The sequence below is a fragment of the Leiobunum rupestre genome, chromosome 2 (genome assembly GCF_980474605.1).
Source record: "Leiobunum rupestre chromosome 2, qqLeiRupe1.1.hap1, whole genome shotgun sequence".
Taxonomy (NCBI): domain Eukaryota; kingdom Metazoa; phylum Arthropoda; class Arachnida; order Opiliones; family Sclerosomatidae; genus Leiobunum; species Leiobunum rupestre.
In genome coordinates, this window is record NC_143385.1 from 62,113,036 (window position 1) to 62,126,131 (window position 13,096).

Below are 13,096 nucleotides of genomic sequence, written 5' to 3' on the forward strand. Positions count from 1 at the left end.
ATGTAAATGTAACTCGCACGTAGAAGATTTCTGCTTGCCGCCATTTTGATTTCGTTCATTTGAAACAGATTTTGAGAGTTTGGGCGTTCAACAACCATTTACGCCACGATAAGCAATCTAACCGAACGGCAATCAGAACTATTTTTACGATTTTAGTTGTTCAAAGCAGCCATTACTTCTTGGTGATTTCCTTGAAGATGTTTTATTTAAGCGCCTATTTCATGCCATGATAACTAGTCAAGTTTCTAAGCGTTGCCCATGAAAATAACTTTAAGTCCCTCCCATCCTAGTGACTGAAGCCAGACTGAGTGTCAGAATTTATAGCCCGGTGTACCTAGTAACAGAGACATTTTATATCGATCAAAAGTTAAAAACATTAAAAACCCTTAAAAAGTAATTTCAAATTTTTATTTTTCCGCAATTCGGAAAATTTTCTGGAAATGTTTTCCGCATTTTATTTTTCCGGAAAATTAACAACACATAACAGTAAACATACTACTAAATATTAATAGTGTTACATTTTTTGTTAACCAGTTTAAACTAGTCTAAAGGTTTAGTTTTACTTTTAGATTCGAATAAATTAGGCGAAAATGCCGCTTTATTTAAATTTTCAAACAATATATTATAGACTAATCATGGAATGAAAACTTTATTTTTTTCTTACAAAAGACCTCGGTCATTTTCCGGAAAATTTCCCGACTTACAACACTAGTTTGCACTCTTTGCAACGCCATATCGTCGCCGTTAAAACAAAACCTAGTATCTTTTCGGTGGCCTTTTTGAGAAAAATGGATTTTTAATTTTGCAGGGACTTGTGAAATCGCGTGTTAGGTTTTTACATGCGAGTTAATTTTATAGTTAAATAATTTCGTTTCAATATTGAATTTATGAGGATTTTAATTTAAAAATATTTTGCTAAAGGGGAATTTTTAGAGATACGTGGTTTCGCGTCATGAAGTGAAATAGGAGCTGAAAAAAAGCGAGATACGTGCTTTTGCGCGAAATGCGTTGTGAATATCAAAGATACGTTTAAATGTTTTCTCGATTTAAAAAAAGAAATTCAATTGCAACCTATTAATGTTTTTAAAGTTATATACGTAAATTGGGGTGTAGAATCTAAATATGTCAATTTTTACAAAACCACGTATCTCAAGTTACGTGGTTTTGTTCTAACGGCGACGATATATTTGTGATTCTTGAAAGTTAAAACCTTGGCATTGCCTTGGCAACGGGATCCAGATACGAGAGAACCTAATGACCGGAATTGTCCAACTAAAATGGCAGATATTAATTGAAGAAATTTCCGGTGCACGGGCCTTTATAATAACGTAGGCAACGACCCAATGCAGTTCGATATTCTTGATTGAAACGAACACATTCGTTTAAAGACTATGTTTTCAAAACTGCTGTCTCGTGCGAATAAGCTTTGCATTTCCCCGAGTGTATTTCTAGCCCTTAGTCTCGCCCTTAGTAGATAATAAGTGCACCCTTTTAAACAGCAAGCCGGTAAAGGACTAAATTTACACCCCAGCGCATCTGGTTTGTCTCGAAGAGCTGTCAGGCCGAACGCGACTCGAGTAGGCCGGCCTCTTCACTCTCTCAATTCGCGGATGACATTTTATTACCGCGGCATAAGTGGATAAAAAAACATAAGTATGACACTTCCTATTCACCCAATGCAAATTTTGAAATGATAGTCTGTTTCGCCAATGACAACGAAATCCATTACGTACCGACGGACTGACAACTCTCCGCGAACTGCTCCTACTATAGGTGGGTTTACAGTAAGCCTGGAAAGAAACTTCCTTTACAGGGGTACAAAATATTTGGATATTTTTAAGCACCTATCCGTAGATAGATGGCGCCAACGGTCGCGGAAATCTTTCCTCCCCCCCTGCCCAAAAGTTTTTTTTAGTTCGTTTAACTTCGTTAGCTCATGCAAGGTTATATTTTTATGAATTACACTTGTTTAATTTAATTAACATTTATGTGAGGGTTGTCTAGTCATTGTAATTTATTAAGGCAAGTTATTTTCGATTAAAGATTATCTTAAAGTGTTTTTAAATTAATTATACCTATTTCAATTTACTTAAACCTATAAGCCTTTGCTAGCCATGGGTAGGTTTTGTTGCGTACTGAATTGTAAACAGAGAGGTTCTGAAGAAAATGTAAGAAAATTTAGAATGCTTCCAAAAATAATGATGAAATATTGAATCGTAAGATAAAAATAACTATTATAAACACTGGCTCCATTTCAGAAGTTCGTTATTTCCGAATTTCAAACCTGAACGCGTGTACGCTCGTATTTCTCGCCATCGAACCAACCAACTATTTTGTCAACGGAAAGAGTAAGAAGGGACGAGTTCCACGACAGTCTATCATTAACCGAATTCGTTCTGTGCCATACTTATATGTTTATTATCCACTTACGCGGCCGCTCTTACTCTTCGACTCGTAACAGCGCGAGCAAAGTGTTATAAATATGAATAGAGACTCCAGCTGAGCGTCAGGAAGTTGACGAATTTATTATGTGCCTCTGTAATTGACCCCAAATGACCTCTACGAACAGAGTTGTAGGGGGTGTTAGCTCGTGAAGATTCTATTAAGAGCTTTAGCTAACCAAGTCATGGAAATATGCCAAGCCTAGGCTTTAAAAATGTTTCAGTGAACTGTCAAAATTAGGATTTCATCTGCCTTATCTTTTAAGAAAATTTTGTATAGTAGTTGTTATGGTTAAGTTGATTTCATTTTAGTTGTGAACATTATTATTGACCCTAAATAAGAACTATCACGGTTGGTAAAGAATATACTAGAGTTTCAATATACTGTAAATTCTTGATACAGCAGACGAAATTTTGTAACTACACTACCTCCATCTCTAAATTAGTTACTAAACCACCCCTTTAAGACTACAGTTGCTACAATACCGATGAAATTAATTCCAATTTTAAATTTAACATCAGTCTTGAAACATCTGGATGAAAATAGAGTACCTACTCTAGGGCTGGTCGAGTAGTTGTTTTAGGCAATCGAGTATTCGAGTCGAGTAATATTGAAGTCGAGTCGAGTATTCGAGTACTTGATTAATGGGAAATTTTCTCTTATTCGAGTCGAGTAATATTGAAGTCGAGTCGAGTATTCGAGTACTTGATTAATGGGAAATTTTCTCTTATTCGAGTCGAGTAACTAAAAAAACCTCGAGTAATAATTTTAACTAGTCGGATTATCGAGTACTTGATTAGGAGCTGGTTTTTTTCCCAAGTAAATATGAAATTAAATTTCAAAGGAGTATAAAGTAACTTTCAATGCTGAAAAATATCCCTTTAATTTAAGTGAACCACAGTTTCCACAACTTTGTAGGTACCATTTATTGCCCTCGAAAAAGTTGTAAAAACTCCTCTTTGAACTTTAAAGCAACGAGGATAGAAAAAAAACAAATACTCGACGAGTTTAGAGAGCAGCTTATTCGAGTAATCGGGTGCCCGAATACGCAATTTTTTGGTACTCGGTAATCGACGAGTATTCTCCAATTAATTATTCGAGGTCGAGTTCGAGTAATCGACTTCAAAAAAGGCCGAGTTCTCGATGATGCGTAGCATCCGACAACGGCTTTATCCGATGATTGAATACAGACAGTTAAAATTGCCGTTGAACTGTTTCAGCAGCTACTTCGAGCAAAACCAGGTCTGCTCTTGGAACAAATTATCTAGTCCTTGTCTTTTGACATTAAATTCAGTAATTAATAATTAAAATTGGACATTTGGCAATTCATTAATTCAAACATAATGGTCGAAAAATGTATTTTGTCGTTTGTACCATGATAACAATTTTTCAAGCCAAAATAAACCTCTCCTCAGAAGAGCTTTTAATTTTCAATAAATTGTGACTGTATCCGTGGTAGAAGTGGCAGGAGTGCTCGGGTTCGAATCCCGCCCGATGCTAACGCATATTGAAAAAATTTATACTACACCCAAGAAACTGCGACGCAGTGATTGCAGTGATTTCACTTTGCCCCGAAAATGCATACGCGTTCGCAGCCCAGACGCACAGACAGACACGATAATTGTAAAACCCCTCGGAAAGGTAAGAATTAGTAATTTCAGTCCGTAATTACTTTGCTCTCAATTGTTCTTTAGATGATCAATAATATAAATATAATATTGCGTTGAGAAAAAATAATTAATACGCGTTCAAACAAAATTTCAGAATAAATATATTTGGTCGTTTGCTTAGTAAGAAAATAATACTAATTTAGGTTTTTAATGTAGGCGCTTAATTACTTTGTTTTTAATTGTGGGCAGCACTGAATTTGGCTAAAACACAGTATTTACAAAGGGAATACCGCCAAATTTAGAAGTTGCCAAAAAACCGTGAAACAAAACAACTGGCCGCTGTCATGAAGACAAAAAAAAAGCTTTTAATTGACTTATATAATTGCTATGCGTCTTAACTAATGGTATTTTAACTGGGATAATTATTATATTCTGTAAATTTTTTAAAGTTTATAACTTGAACAAAATGACAGCTACTGGAAACCATAACTTATAACCAAAGCATATTACTAAATTATTTAGTAGAAACCATCGTATATTACTATATACATGTAATTTAGTAGAAACCATCGTATAATGCTTTATAATTTAGTAGAAACCATCGTATATTCCTTTATAATTAAGTAGAAACGATAGCATATTCCTTTATAATTAAGTGGAAACTATAGCATATTCCTTTATAATTAAGTGGAAACTATAGCATATTACTTTATAATTAAGTGGAAACTATAGCATATTACTTTATAATTAAGTGGAAACCATAGCATATTACTTTATAATTAAGTGGAAAATATAACGTGATACTTTATAATTAAATGGAAACCATCGTATATTACGTTATAATGAAGTGAAAAATATAGCATATTCTTTATAATTAATGGGAAACCATAGCATATTAATTTCTTTTTTGAATGAAAACCAATGCTAAACATGTTAATTTATAATTAAGTGAAAACCAATGCAACATTATATTAATTAATAATTGAGTGGAAACCGACGCTACGTTAACTTAATTGTTATTAAGTAAAAACCCATACAACATTATATTAATTTAAAATTAAGTGGAAACCGATGCTACATCATATTAATTTACTAATATATAGGTACTAATAATTCATAAATAAGCAGAGCCGATACGACGTACTATTAAACCGGTCCCAATTTTATTTATAATATCTGATATATTAAATGCAATTTAATAAACCAAAATTAACCTGAAATAAAACGCGTTAATTATTTATTAGAAATAGCATTTATAAGACTCACGTTATTGCTTAGTAAAGTAGCGGTAGTTCATCTAATATTAACAAAAGCACCCTTTTTGGCGATCTTTGATAAGTGCACTTCTAACACACACTAATTAAAGCCCTCGCTTTCGGAGCGAAACATCCAAATCAACAACGCGTTCGTTCCGCTTTCTAACTCGATACTGCTTTCACAAGCGCTCATTTTACTGGCTTTATAGGAAAACTTACAAAATCTATAATGTATAACCCGGGGCTGTAGAATTTTACATGTAAATTATGGATTTGAGCCACGTGCTCTAAAGTAGCCAATCATGGCAGTCAACTGTCAGTGACTTTTCAACTAGAACGCTATCTGTAACTCGTGGATGTATATACTTTTTACATTCGTAAAAACTACTTCTTCCTTAGCTTTTGTTGTTTTCGTAGTTTTAAGGATGGATTTTGGGCTTAATCTCTGCGTTTTTATTTATCTTTTTAAGTTTGAATATTTTTGCGCCAGTGCAATGTTATAGCGTTCAATTTTTGTCCATAGTACCAAAATTAGAACAGGTGGCTCCATCTGTAAATAATTATAGTATTTTTTTTAATTTATTAATTTTCACAATATACTAGACTTTTAAAAAAAATTTAAAACTTTTTCTTAAATTAATTTTTGCCAACTTAAACCTTTCTCAACCAGCTATTTAAATTATTTTTAAATTAATCGCTAGAAGGCGCTAATTTTCAATTGTTTTGCAGACGACGAAGTCTTAGCAGACGGAGACGGTGTATTTGAAATTTTGCAAATTTCAACAATGTTACTGCAATTTATATTTATTAAAATTAATTAATTTTTAATATTAATTCATTTGACATATAGCGGAATCAATGGCATCGAATATATTAGTGTTAGATAATGGTGCATATACAGCAAAAGCCGGTTATACCACCTCGAACGAACCCAGGTTTGCTTGAATTTGGTATTTCAAAAACATTGCTATTGTTCTTCCTCGAGTTCCTCCTCAAATAATAAACTTAATTTTGTATTTTTTTGTAGAATCATTCCAAATTGCATAATTAAAGCCAAAAGCGAACGCAGAAGACAGTTTATTGGTGATCAAATTGAAGACTGTAAAGATGTTTCAGGATTGTTTTACATATTAGCATTTCAAAAGGTGCGTTGCTTACCACTTAAGAATTTGGTAATTTTTCAAAGTCTGTTTTAACAAATTAATGTTGACTTAGGGTTATTTAGTCAATTGGGAAGTTGAAAAACAAGTGTGGGACTATATTTTTGGCAAGGAAGTTTTTAACGTTGATTACAATGAAACATGCCTTATCGTTTCCGAACCCTATTTTAATTTTACTTCAATTCAAGAAAATATGACTGAAATATTGTTTGAGGAATATCAATTCCATTCCCTTTTAAGAATAAATGGTGAGTCACTTTTATTTAATTTTAAATGTATTCAAAATATAGTACCAATTATAAATAAATTATTGGTTTATTTTAGCTGGAACATTATCAGCGTATAAATACCAGCGTGAACATTCTTCGGAGCTATGCTGCCTATTGATCGATAGTAGCTATTCCTTCTCACATATATCGCCGTACGTTAAAGGCAAAAAGCTGAAAAATGCCATCCGAAGGATAAATGTGGGAGGGAAAGCTTTAACGAATCATTTGAAGGATATCATATCCTACCGCCAATTACACGTAATGGATGAAACGTTTGTAATGAATCAGGTTAAGGAGGATGTTTGCTTCGTTTCGCCTCAGTTCTATAAAGATATGGACATTGCTAAGTAAGTAAGGTGGTGCCTTGGGTATTAGCTTAGCTGATTATGATGATTATTATTATTATTAGTATTTCAGCTTTTTTTTTGATAAGTAAATATTTTTATATTAATTTGCTTTTTGTTTTGATAGGAAACGTGGAGCTGAAAATACAATTGCTCGTGATTATGTGCTTCCTGATTACACTGTTATTAAAAGGGGTTATGCTCGGCCGCTAGATCAAACTACTGGAAAATCTACTGATAATGAACAAGTAATTTGTTTTTTAATGACTAAAATATATTAATAAAATATTAATTAAAGAAAAAGGTATAAATAAAATATTTTGAAAAGGTTTTTCTATAATAATAATTCAGGGTTGCCACACATCAGGGAATTTAAAAATGGGCCTAAAAAGTCAGGGAATTTTAAGAATTTGTAAAAAGTCGGGGAAAAGTCAGGGAATTCAATTTTATCTTGACACTTTTTGAAGGTAATTTCAATCTAGTTATATGCAAAATTCTATGATTATTTAGTTACTTTAAAGTTTGCTAATGTTTTTTAACGTTGCAATAATACTTTTTTACAACTTCTGACAAAAGTAAAATATTAAGCTAAACATTGTCTGATTTTGGTTTTAAAAAGTCAGGGAAAATCTCTTAAAATGGTCAGGGAATTTAAATCTGAAAATATTATGGCAACCCTGTAATGTTAATAATTAATAATGAAAATAAGCAAGTCAATCTGGGGCCAATTAATTTATAAATACAGGTTGATTAATTAAGACAAATTAATAAATTATTATTATGGGACGGATAATTTTTCCAATTATAAAGTTTAATTTCCCATATATCTCTGTTCTTTCATTTTAGGTAATTCGAATGAATAATGAACGTTTTATGGTACCTGAAATCTTATTTCACCCCTCTGATGTTGGCATTCGCGAAATGGGAATTTCGGAAGCCATAGTTCATGCAATCGAGGCTACCCCAGATGGTAAATTACCCACAATTACAGAAAAGAACTAATTCAGCCATGAATAATTGAAAATTTTATTTCAAAATTGACAGAAATCCAGCCTCATATGTTTAAAAACATCTATTTGACGGGCGGAAATGCTTGCTTCCCTGGATTCAAGGAAAGAGTGTAAGCCTCATTTGAATATCTTTTTTTTTTTTAAATTGCCTTCCACAGTGATAAATAATTCATTTGTTAAGCTATAATGATGTGCGCTCACTGGCCCCTGAACTCTATGATGTCAGCGTTAGTGTCCCAAAAAAGTGAGTAACACAAATATTTAAAATATTTTGTTTCTTTGGGTGCGAAAATTGTCTTAGTCTAGTTCCCAAGCCTTGGTGCATGACGTAAGCCTTTGCATTATTTATAAATAAGCCTTCGTATTGTGTTATTTTTTGTGTATTATTTAGACAAGCTGCACATTTTTTTTGTAGTAAATGCAATACTGTTTTAGATGATTCTAAGCCTTAGTGAATTGTTAATCGACCTCACTTAGGCTTTGTTGAGCCGATAGAAATAGAAATGAGACTAGAGGAACGATTAGATTGTGGTGATATGTATGATTTATAAGGCTGCCATGAGCATGGAACTAATAAACTAGTTTTTAGTTCCATGCCATGAGAGTGGAATCGCCAGTTTCAATCTTTTTTAATAGATTGCGCACTCCTGCTTGGATTAGTAGCGATTCCATTCTCATGACAGCTTTCCTTGAAATTGCTGGATAGAGCAGTGCAGTGGCGTAGCCAGGGGGGGCACAGGGGCACATGCCCCCCCCCAAAACGTATGGTCTTGTGTACAAATATGTTTATTTTTTTACTTTTTTTTAATGGTGTGTCCCCCCCCCCCCCGCCCCGCCCCGCCCCGAATCAAATTCCTGGCTATGCTATTTGGAGCAGTGGTTCTAGTCACATTTATAGAACAGACTCACAACACCCAGTCACCTACCTTGGATTAATTTACGCATAGGGATATTCCGGTCTCGTTGAAATTCCCTTCCCTGGCGGAAAATCCTGTGCTAACGGCGCTTTATCAGTAAAAATAGAGTGCAAACGTCTGCGCATGCGCGAAAAACGGGGTACGTTTTTTGTTCTTAAATTACGCCACCCGTTACAATATCTACTTTCAAATTAAACGCCAAAACTAGTTTGAAAAATGAACGCCAGGTGACCCTACTTTCTGAATATATTTGTGCGAAATTGTGCCCCGTTTTTTGCGCTTGCACAGATATAGCTTGGCATTTTCTCGCCGCTAGAGCGCCTTTAGCATAGGTTTCCAGGTTTTTGCTAAACCGGAATAATTAATCCAAGCACCCACCCATACACACAATTGACACAAGCATAGAAGCAAAGACCAAACAATTTTAGGGATTAATATAGTATTTATTTAATGAACTAAAATCTTGAAGGGAAAAAACTTTGAATTAATTAAGTGGTCACCAGGGCAACACCCCAAGCATTACATTTTTAAACTGGCCCAGCTAATTTTTAAATTGGCGATTGGCCTGTGATAGTGCCTTATTACTCACACTGTAGTCAACTAAATGTGCGAGGTAATAGCAGACAGCTTTTGGATTTATATGTCTCTAGGCAGAAACGTAACGTTGTTGTACAAAGACAATTTTGAATAAGCAGACAGCTTTCACAAATTTAATTTTGTGAGGTAATTAAATTAACCACGAAGCCATTAAAATGTTGTGAGTGATGGCATGGATGTATTCATTTCAACCATGAACATCGAACATTACCCTTTCTGCCATCTGGGGCTAAGATAGACGGTGCCTTTCTGCGCTTTACATAATAACTTAAGCCAATCAGGAGACATGCGTTTGTTGTTGACTCGATCCACAAATCGTTTCGGATTTAACAGCTTATGCAGACACTATTAGTTTTTTCTCGTCCTTTTTCGTAAATTTGACTTTATAAAAAACGATACTTGCATTTTAATATATTTTTTGCATCGTTTGCTTATATTTTGATAAGTTTATTTAAGAAACAACGTTCTTATGACTTTTCAATTTGTCTGTAGCAGACGCTAGATCACAGGTGCTACCTCGGACACGGCCAACTTTGACACTCGCGCTACAGCGGCCAACCCATTGGCCAAAATTCCATGAACAAAGATTTCCCCGCTATAACTATCGGCGCTCAGCGCCACGCTCTTTTTATATTGGCTTCAATGCAAAAACTATTCTAAAAACAATTTTCCGCTAGAGGCGCTCAACATTCGTAGGTTAACATTGAAACCATTGAAATCTCATAGGTAACTAGAATGCTGCCGCCTACGGCCGAGCTTGTCGCCAGTTCGTTTTGAACCTTCAGCCAATGAGAGGCCGTAGAGTGGTTCCGACAAAGAGGATAATAATCCTCCTTGGTTCCGCTACTATCGCGGGAGCTAGGGGACGTCATTCTCTCTGGTGACATTAAATTCTTGGCAGAACCACTCTTTGAGCTCTGATTGGCTGAGATCTGGCTATCGTCTGCCACGGTGTTTGGTCCATTTGCCAGTTACACGGCAGCATTCTAGTTACCCATGAGATTTCTATGATTGAAACTTCAACGAATGGGTTGGCCGCCATTGCGCGATTGTCAAAGTTGGCTGTGCCTCGGAAAAGCTAGCGCCGTTACGCCACCTAGACTCGTTTCGGTCGAGATTCGAGAATAGAAAATTGATATTTTGGCACCCTGTCCCCTAGACCCTAACGCGCCCCTGACTATCTACCGTCCTGTAGTAAAATACCTGTACTTTAACAAAATAACTTGATAATTATAAATAAAGAAATTTGTTTTTAATATTCTCACCTATTTTCGTTCAATCAAAAAGATGTGTATTAAAATTTTAATAACTAAATTTTGCGCTAAGCCTTGGCACTGAAAGCTAGTCAAGTTTCAAAACGTTGCTCTTCCATACAATTTTTGAGCGGGGGCGCGTGAAAAACCTCATAATAACATATCCTCTCCCATCCTAGGAATGAGTCTAGACTATGTAATGCAGTTCGATAATCATGGTGGAAATGAATACTTTCATGGTGATGGTGAATTTTAAATTAAATGCATAAAGGTTTTGTGTGTTTTATAATCAGCCTGAAACAAACCCAAAAATTATCTGCTATTTCCCCCGCACTTTTTGACAAATATTAAAGTAGTTAGCGCTTTATTCTATACACAAACTTATTCCTCTTCCTATCTCCATCGAAAGACCGCATGAATTTTCCCATTTAAAAGTCCCGCCGAATTTTTTAACATTAAAGGCTGGTTTTCACTAATGCCAAAACGCCACAGCGGTGAGAGTCGACGCAAAACTTAAGCTTGTTTACCACTAGCGCGCGTCATAATGCTATTTTCTTTACGCGCGTAAAAACGTTTGAACGCTTCAAAGCTGAGAAACGCGTCGTTGCGCGCGCCAGTAAAAAACAAGCTTTAAGCTTGTTTTCCACTAGCGCGCGTCATAATGTTATTTTCTTTACGCGCGTAAAAACTTTTGAACGTTTCAAAGCTGAGAAACGCGTCGTTGCGCGCGCCAGTGGAAAACAAGCTTTAGACCTAACGGCAATTTTTCGCGTCGACGTACACCGTCGTGGCGTTTTTGCTCTAATGAAAACCAACCTTAAGACAGACGCCATCTATGGGCTCTCGGAGTAAATGTAAAATTAACACAAAACGTTTGCAGCGCCGTCACTGAAGCGTGGCAAGGAGGTGTACTACTTTCAAAAGATCCTGAATTCCACAAGCTAGTTGTTACCAAAAAACAATATGAGGAACAGGGAATGAGTTACTGTCTAGACAAAATTGATGTTTAAAATTAAAAAAAAACTTTATATAAAATTCTTTCCATTTGTGCTTTTATTTTCTATGTCTTCAAATAATAACAAATAGTTGAAAAAAAAAAGTCTTAAAGATAAGTTTTAAGGGCTGTGTTAATTTATTTTGGTACATGTAGATGATGGTATGGTTGGCTACGAGGTAAGTGTCTTTTATTGCAAACGCGAAGATAGGATATTTATAAGACCATCTTTTAAGCATAGTACACTTAGCTTCAACCTATTGTTATTTCAGGCAAAGTATAGGTTCAATTCAAACACATTTATTACAACCATCACCTTAAACAATAGTAGAAAACAGAGAAAAATGTGAGCATTGTATCACGTGTAGTTTAAGATTTATCTTATAAACAAGAGTTCGCGTTACATTCAAATGTAAAGACTCCCCCTTCTAAAGTCCTCGAATTAAACTCTATTTTTTAAAACGTTAGTAAAATATAATTCAGTAACTAATTATAATTAGGCATAAATTTAATACTGTTTACGTTTAATCTCCTTAAGTTTAAAAAATAATTAAATTACCAGTATCACAAGCGCTGGCATAAGCCACCCATTTTTTGCGTTTCTGACTTTTTGCCGGGGCTGTGACGTATTAGGGAAATAGAAAAGGGGGCTTGAAATAAGAGGTAAAAAATGTACACCGTAAACAGGTGGGTGTGCCGTGGGAGGAAAACCGGCAACCCTGCTAAGATTTGGCCAGGGGAAATTTCCAAGGTCGTTTTTGCGTTCACTTTTCCGAAACTCGCGCATCGAGAGCGCGCGAATATTCGCAGGTGGTAAATAATTTCCAAAGACGTGTTTTTATGGTGAACGCGTTTAGATTTATCAGTTGAATGATTGGAAGTGTGCAAGAAAACTACGGGTTGGAGGATTTTTGACAAGATATCTGTCAGGTATTGTTGATTAATGCTTTTTTTATTTTCCAAGTTCAAAATATACGGTTTTTTTTTCGATTTCAATATTAGTGAAATAGTCATAAAACTTGTAGCCTTAATACCGCTAACTCCCGGTTGTTATTTAAGCTTAATTTTTTATTCAAATAATAGACCATTTTGCGTTCTAACCGTAAATTTTTCTCTAAATATTAATTGCCTTGGAAAAGTTTTCCGTTTTTGGGGATTCATGAAATGTACAATCGTAATATTTATTAAAATTTCATCTATCAGTTTAAACTTAGCTTATAGATTTATTCAGCGCTACGGTGTAT

General features: G+C 34.9%; 3 protein-coding genes across 8 annotated transcripts in view; 2 read left to right on the forward strand and 1 right to left on the reverse strand.

Moving 5' to 3' along the window:
* LOC149958649 (uncharacterized protein C01C4.2-like) overlaps positions 1 to 5,469 on the reverse strand; it is a 48,615-nt gene extending 43,146 nt beyond the window's left edge. For all 3 annotated transcript variants that reach the window (XM_090165999.1, XM_090166000.1, XM_090165998.1), the window contains exon 1: positions 5,319 to 5,469. The gene's annotated coding sequence lies outside the window, so the exon portion shown is untranslated. The remainder of the gene's footprint in view (positions 1 to 5,318) is intronic.
* The window catches only part of Arp6 (Actin-related protein 6), a 53,726-nt gene extending 41,833 nt beyond the window's left edge, over positions 1 to 11,893 (forward strand). For 2 of the 4 annotated variants that reach the window (XM_090165994.1, XM_090165996.1), the window contains exons 2-10: positions 6,159 to 6,243; positions 6,336 to 6,453; positions 6,524 to 6,716; positions 6,793 to 7,084; positions 7,209 to 7,329; positions 7,928 to 8,051; positions 8,126 to 8,201; positions 8,273 to 8,335; positions 11,739 to 11,893. In XM_090165994.1, coding sequence (XP_090022120.1) covers positions 6,167 to 6,243; positions 6,336 to 6,453; positions 6,524 to 6,716; positions 6,793 to 7,084; positions 7,209 to 7,329; positions 7,928 to 8,051; positions 8,126 to 8,201; positions 8,273 to 8,335; positions 11,739 to 11,868 — 1,194 coding nt within the window. In that variant the 5' untranslated portion in view covers positions 6,159 to 6,166 and the 3' untranslated portion in view covers positions 11,869 to 11,893. Of the gene's footprint in view, positions 1 to 5,645; positions 5,661 to 6,030; positions 6,067 to 6,158; positions 6,244 to 6,335; positions 6,454 to 6,523; positions 6,717 to 6,792; positions 7,085 to 7,208; positions 7,330 to 7,927; positions 8,052 to 8,125; positions 8,202 to 8,272; positions 8,336 to 11,738 lie in introns of those variants that run through there. The other 2 variants (XM_090165997.1, XM_090165995.1) reach the window with 2 other exon arrangements.
* Positions 11,894 to 12,646: 753 nt separating this feature from the next.
* The window catches only part of LOC149958651 (uncharacterized), a 121,072-nt gene continuing 120,622 nt past the window's right edge, over positions 12,647 to 13,096 (forward strand). Inside the window, exon 1 of the mRNA XM_090166002.1 lies at positions 12,647 to 12,782. The gene's annotated coding sequence lies outside the window, so the exon portion shown is untranslated. The remainder of the gene's footprint in view (positions 12,783 to 13,096) is intronic.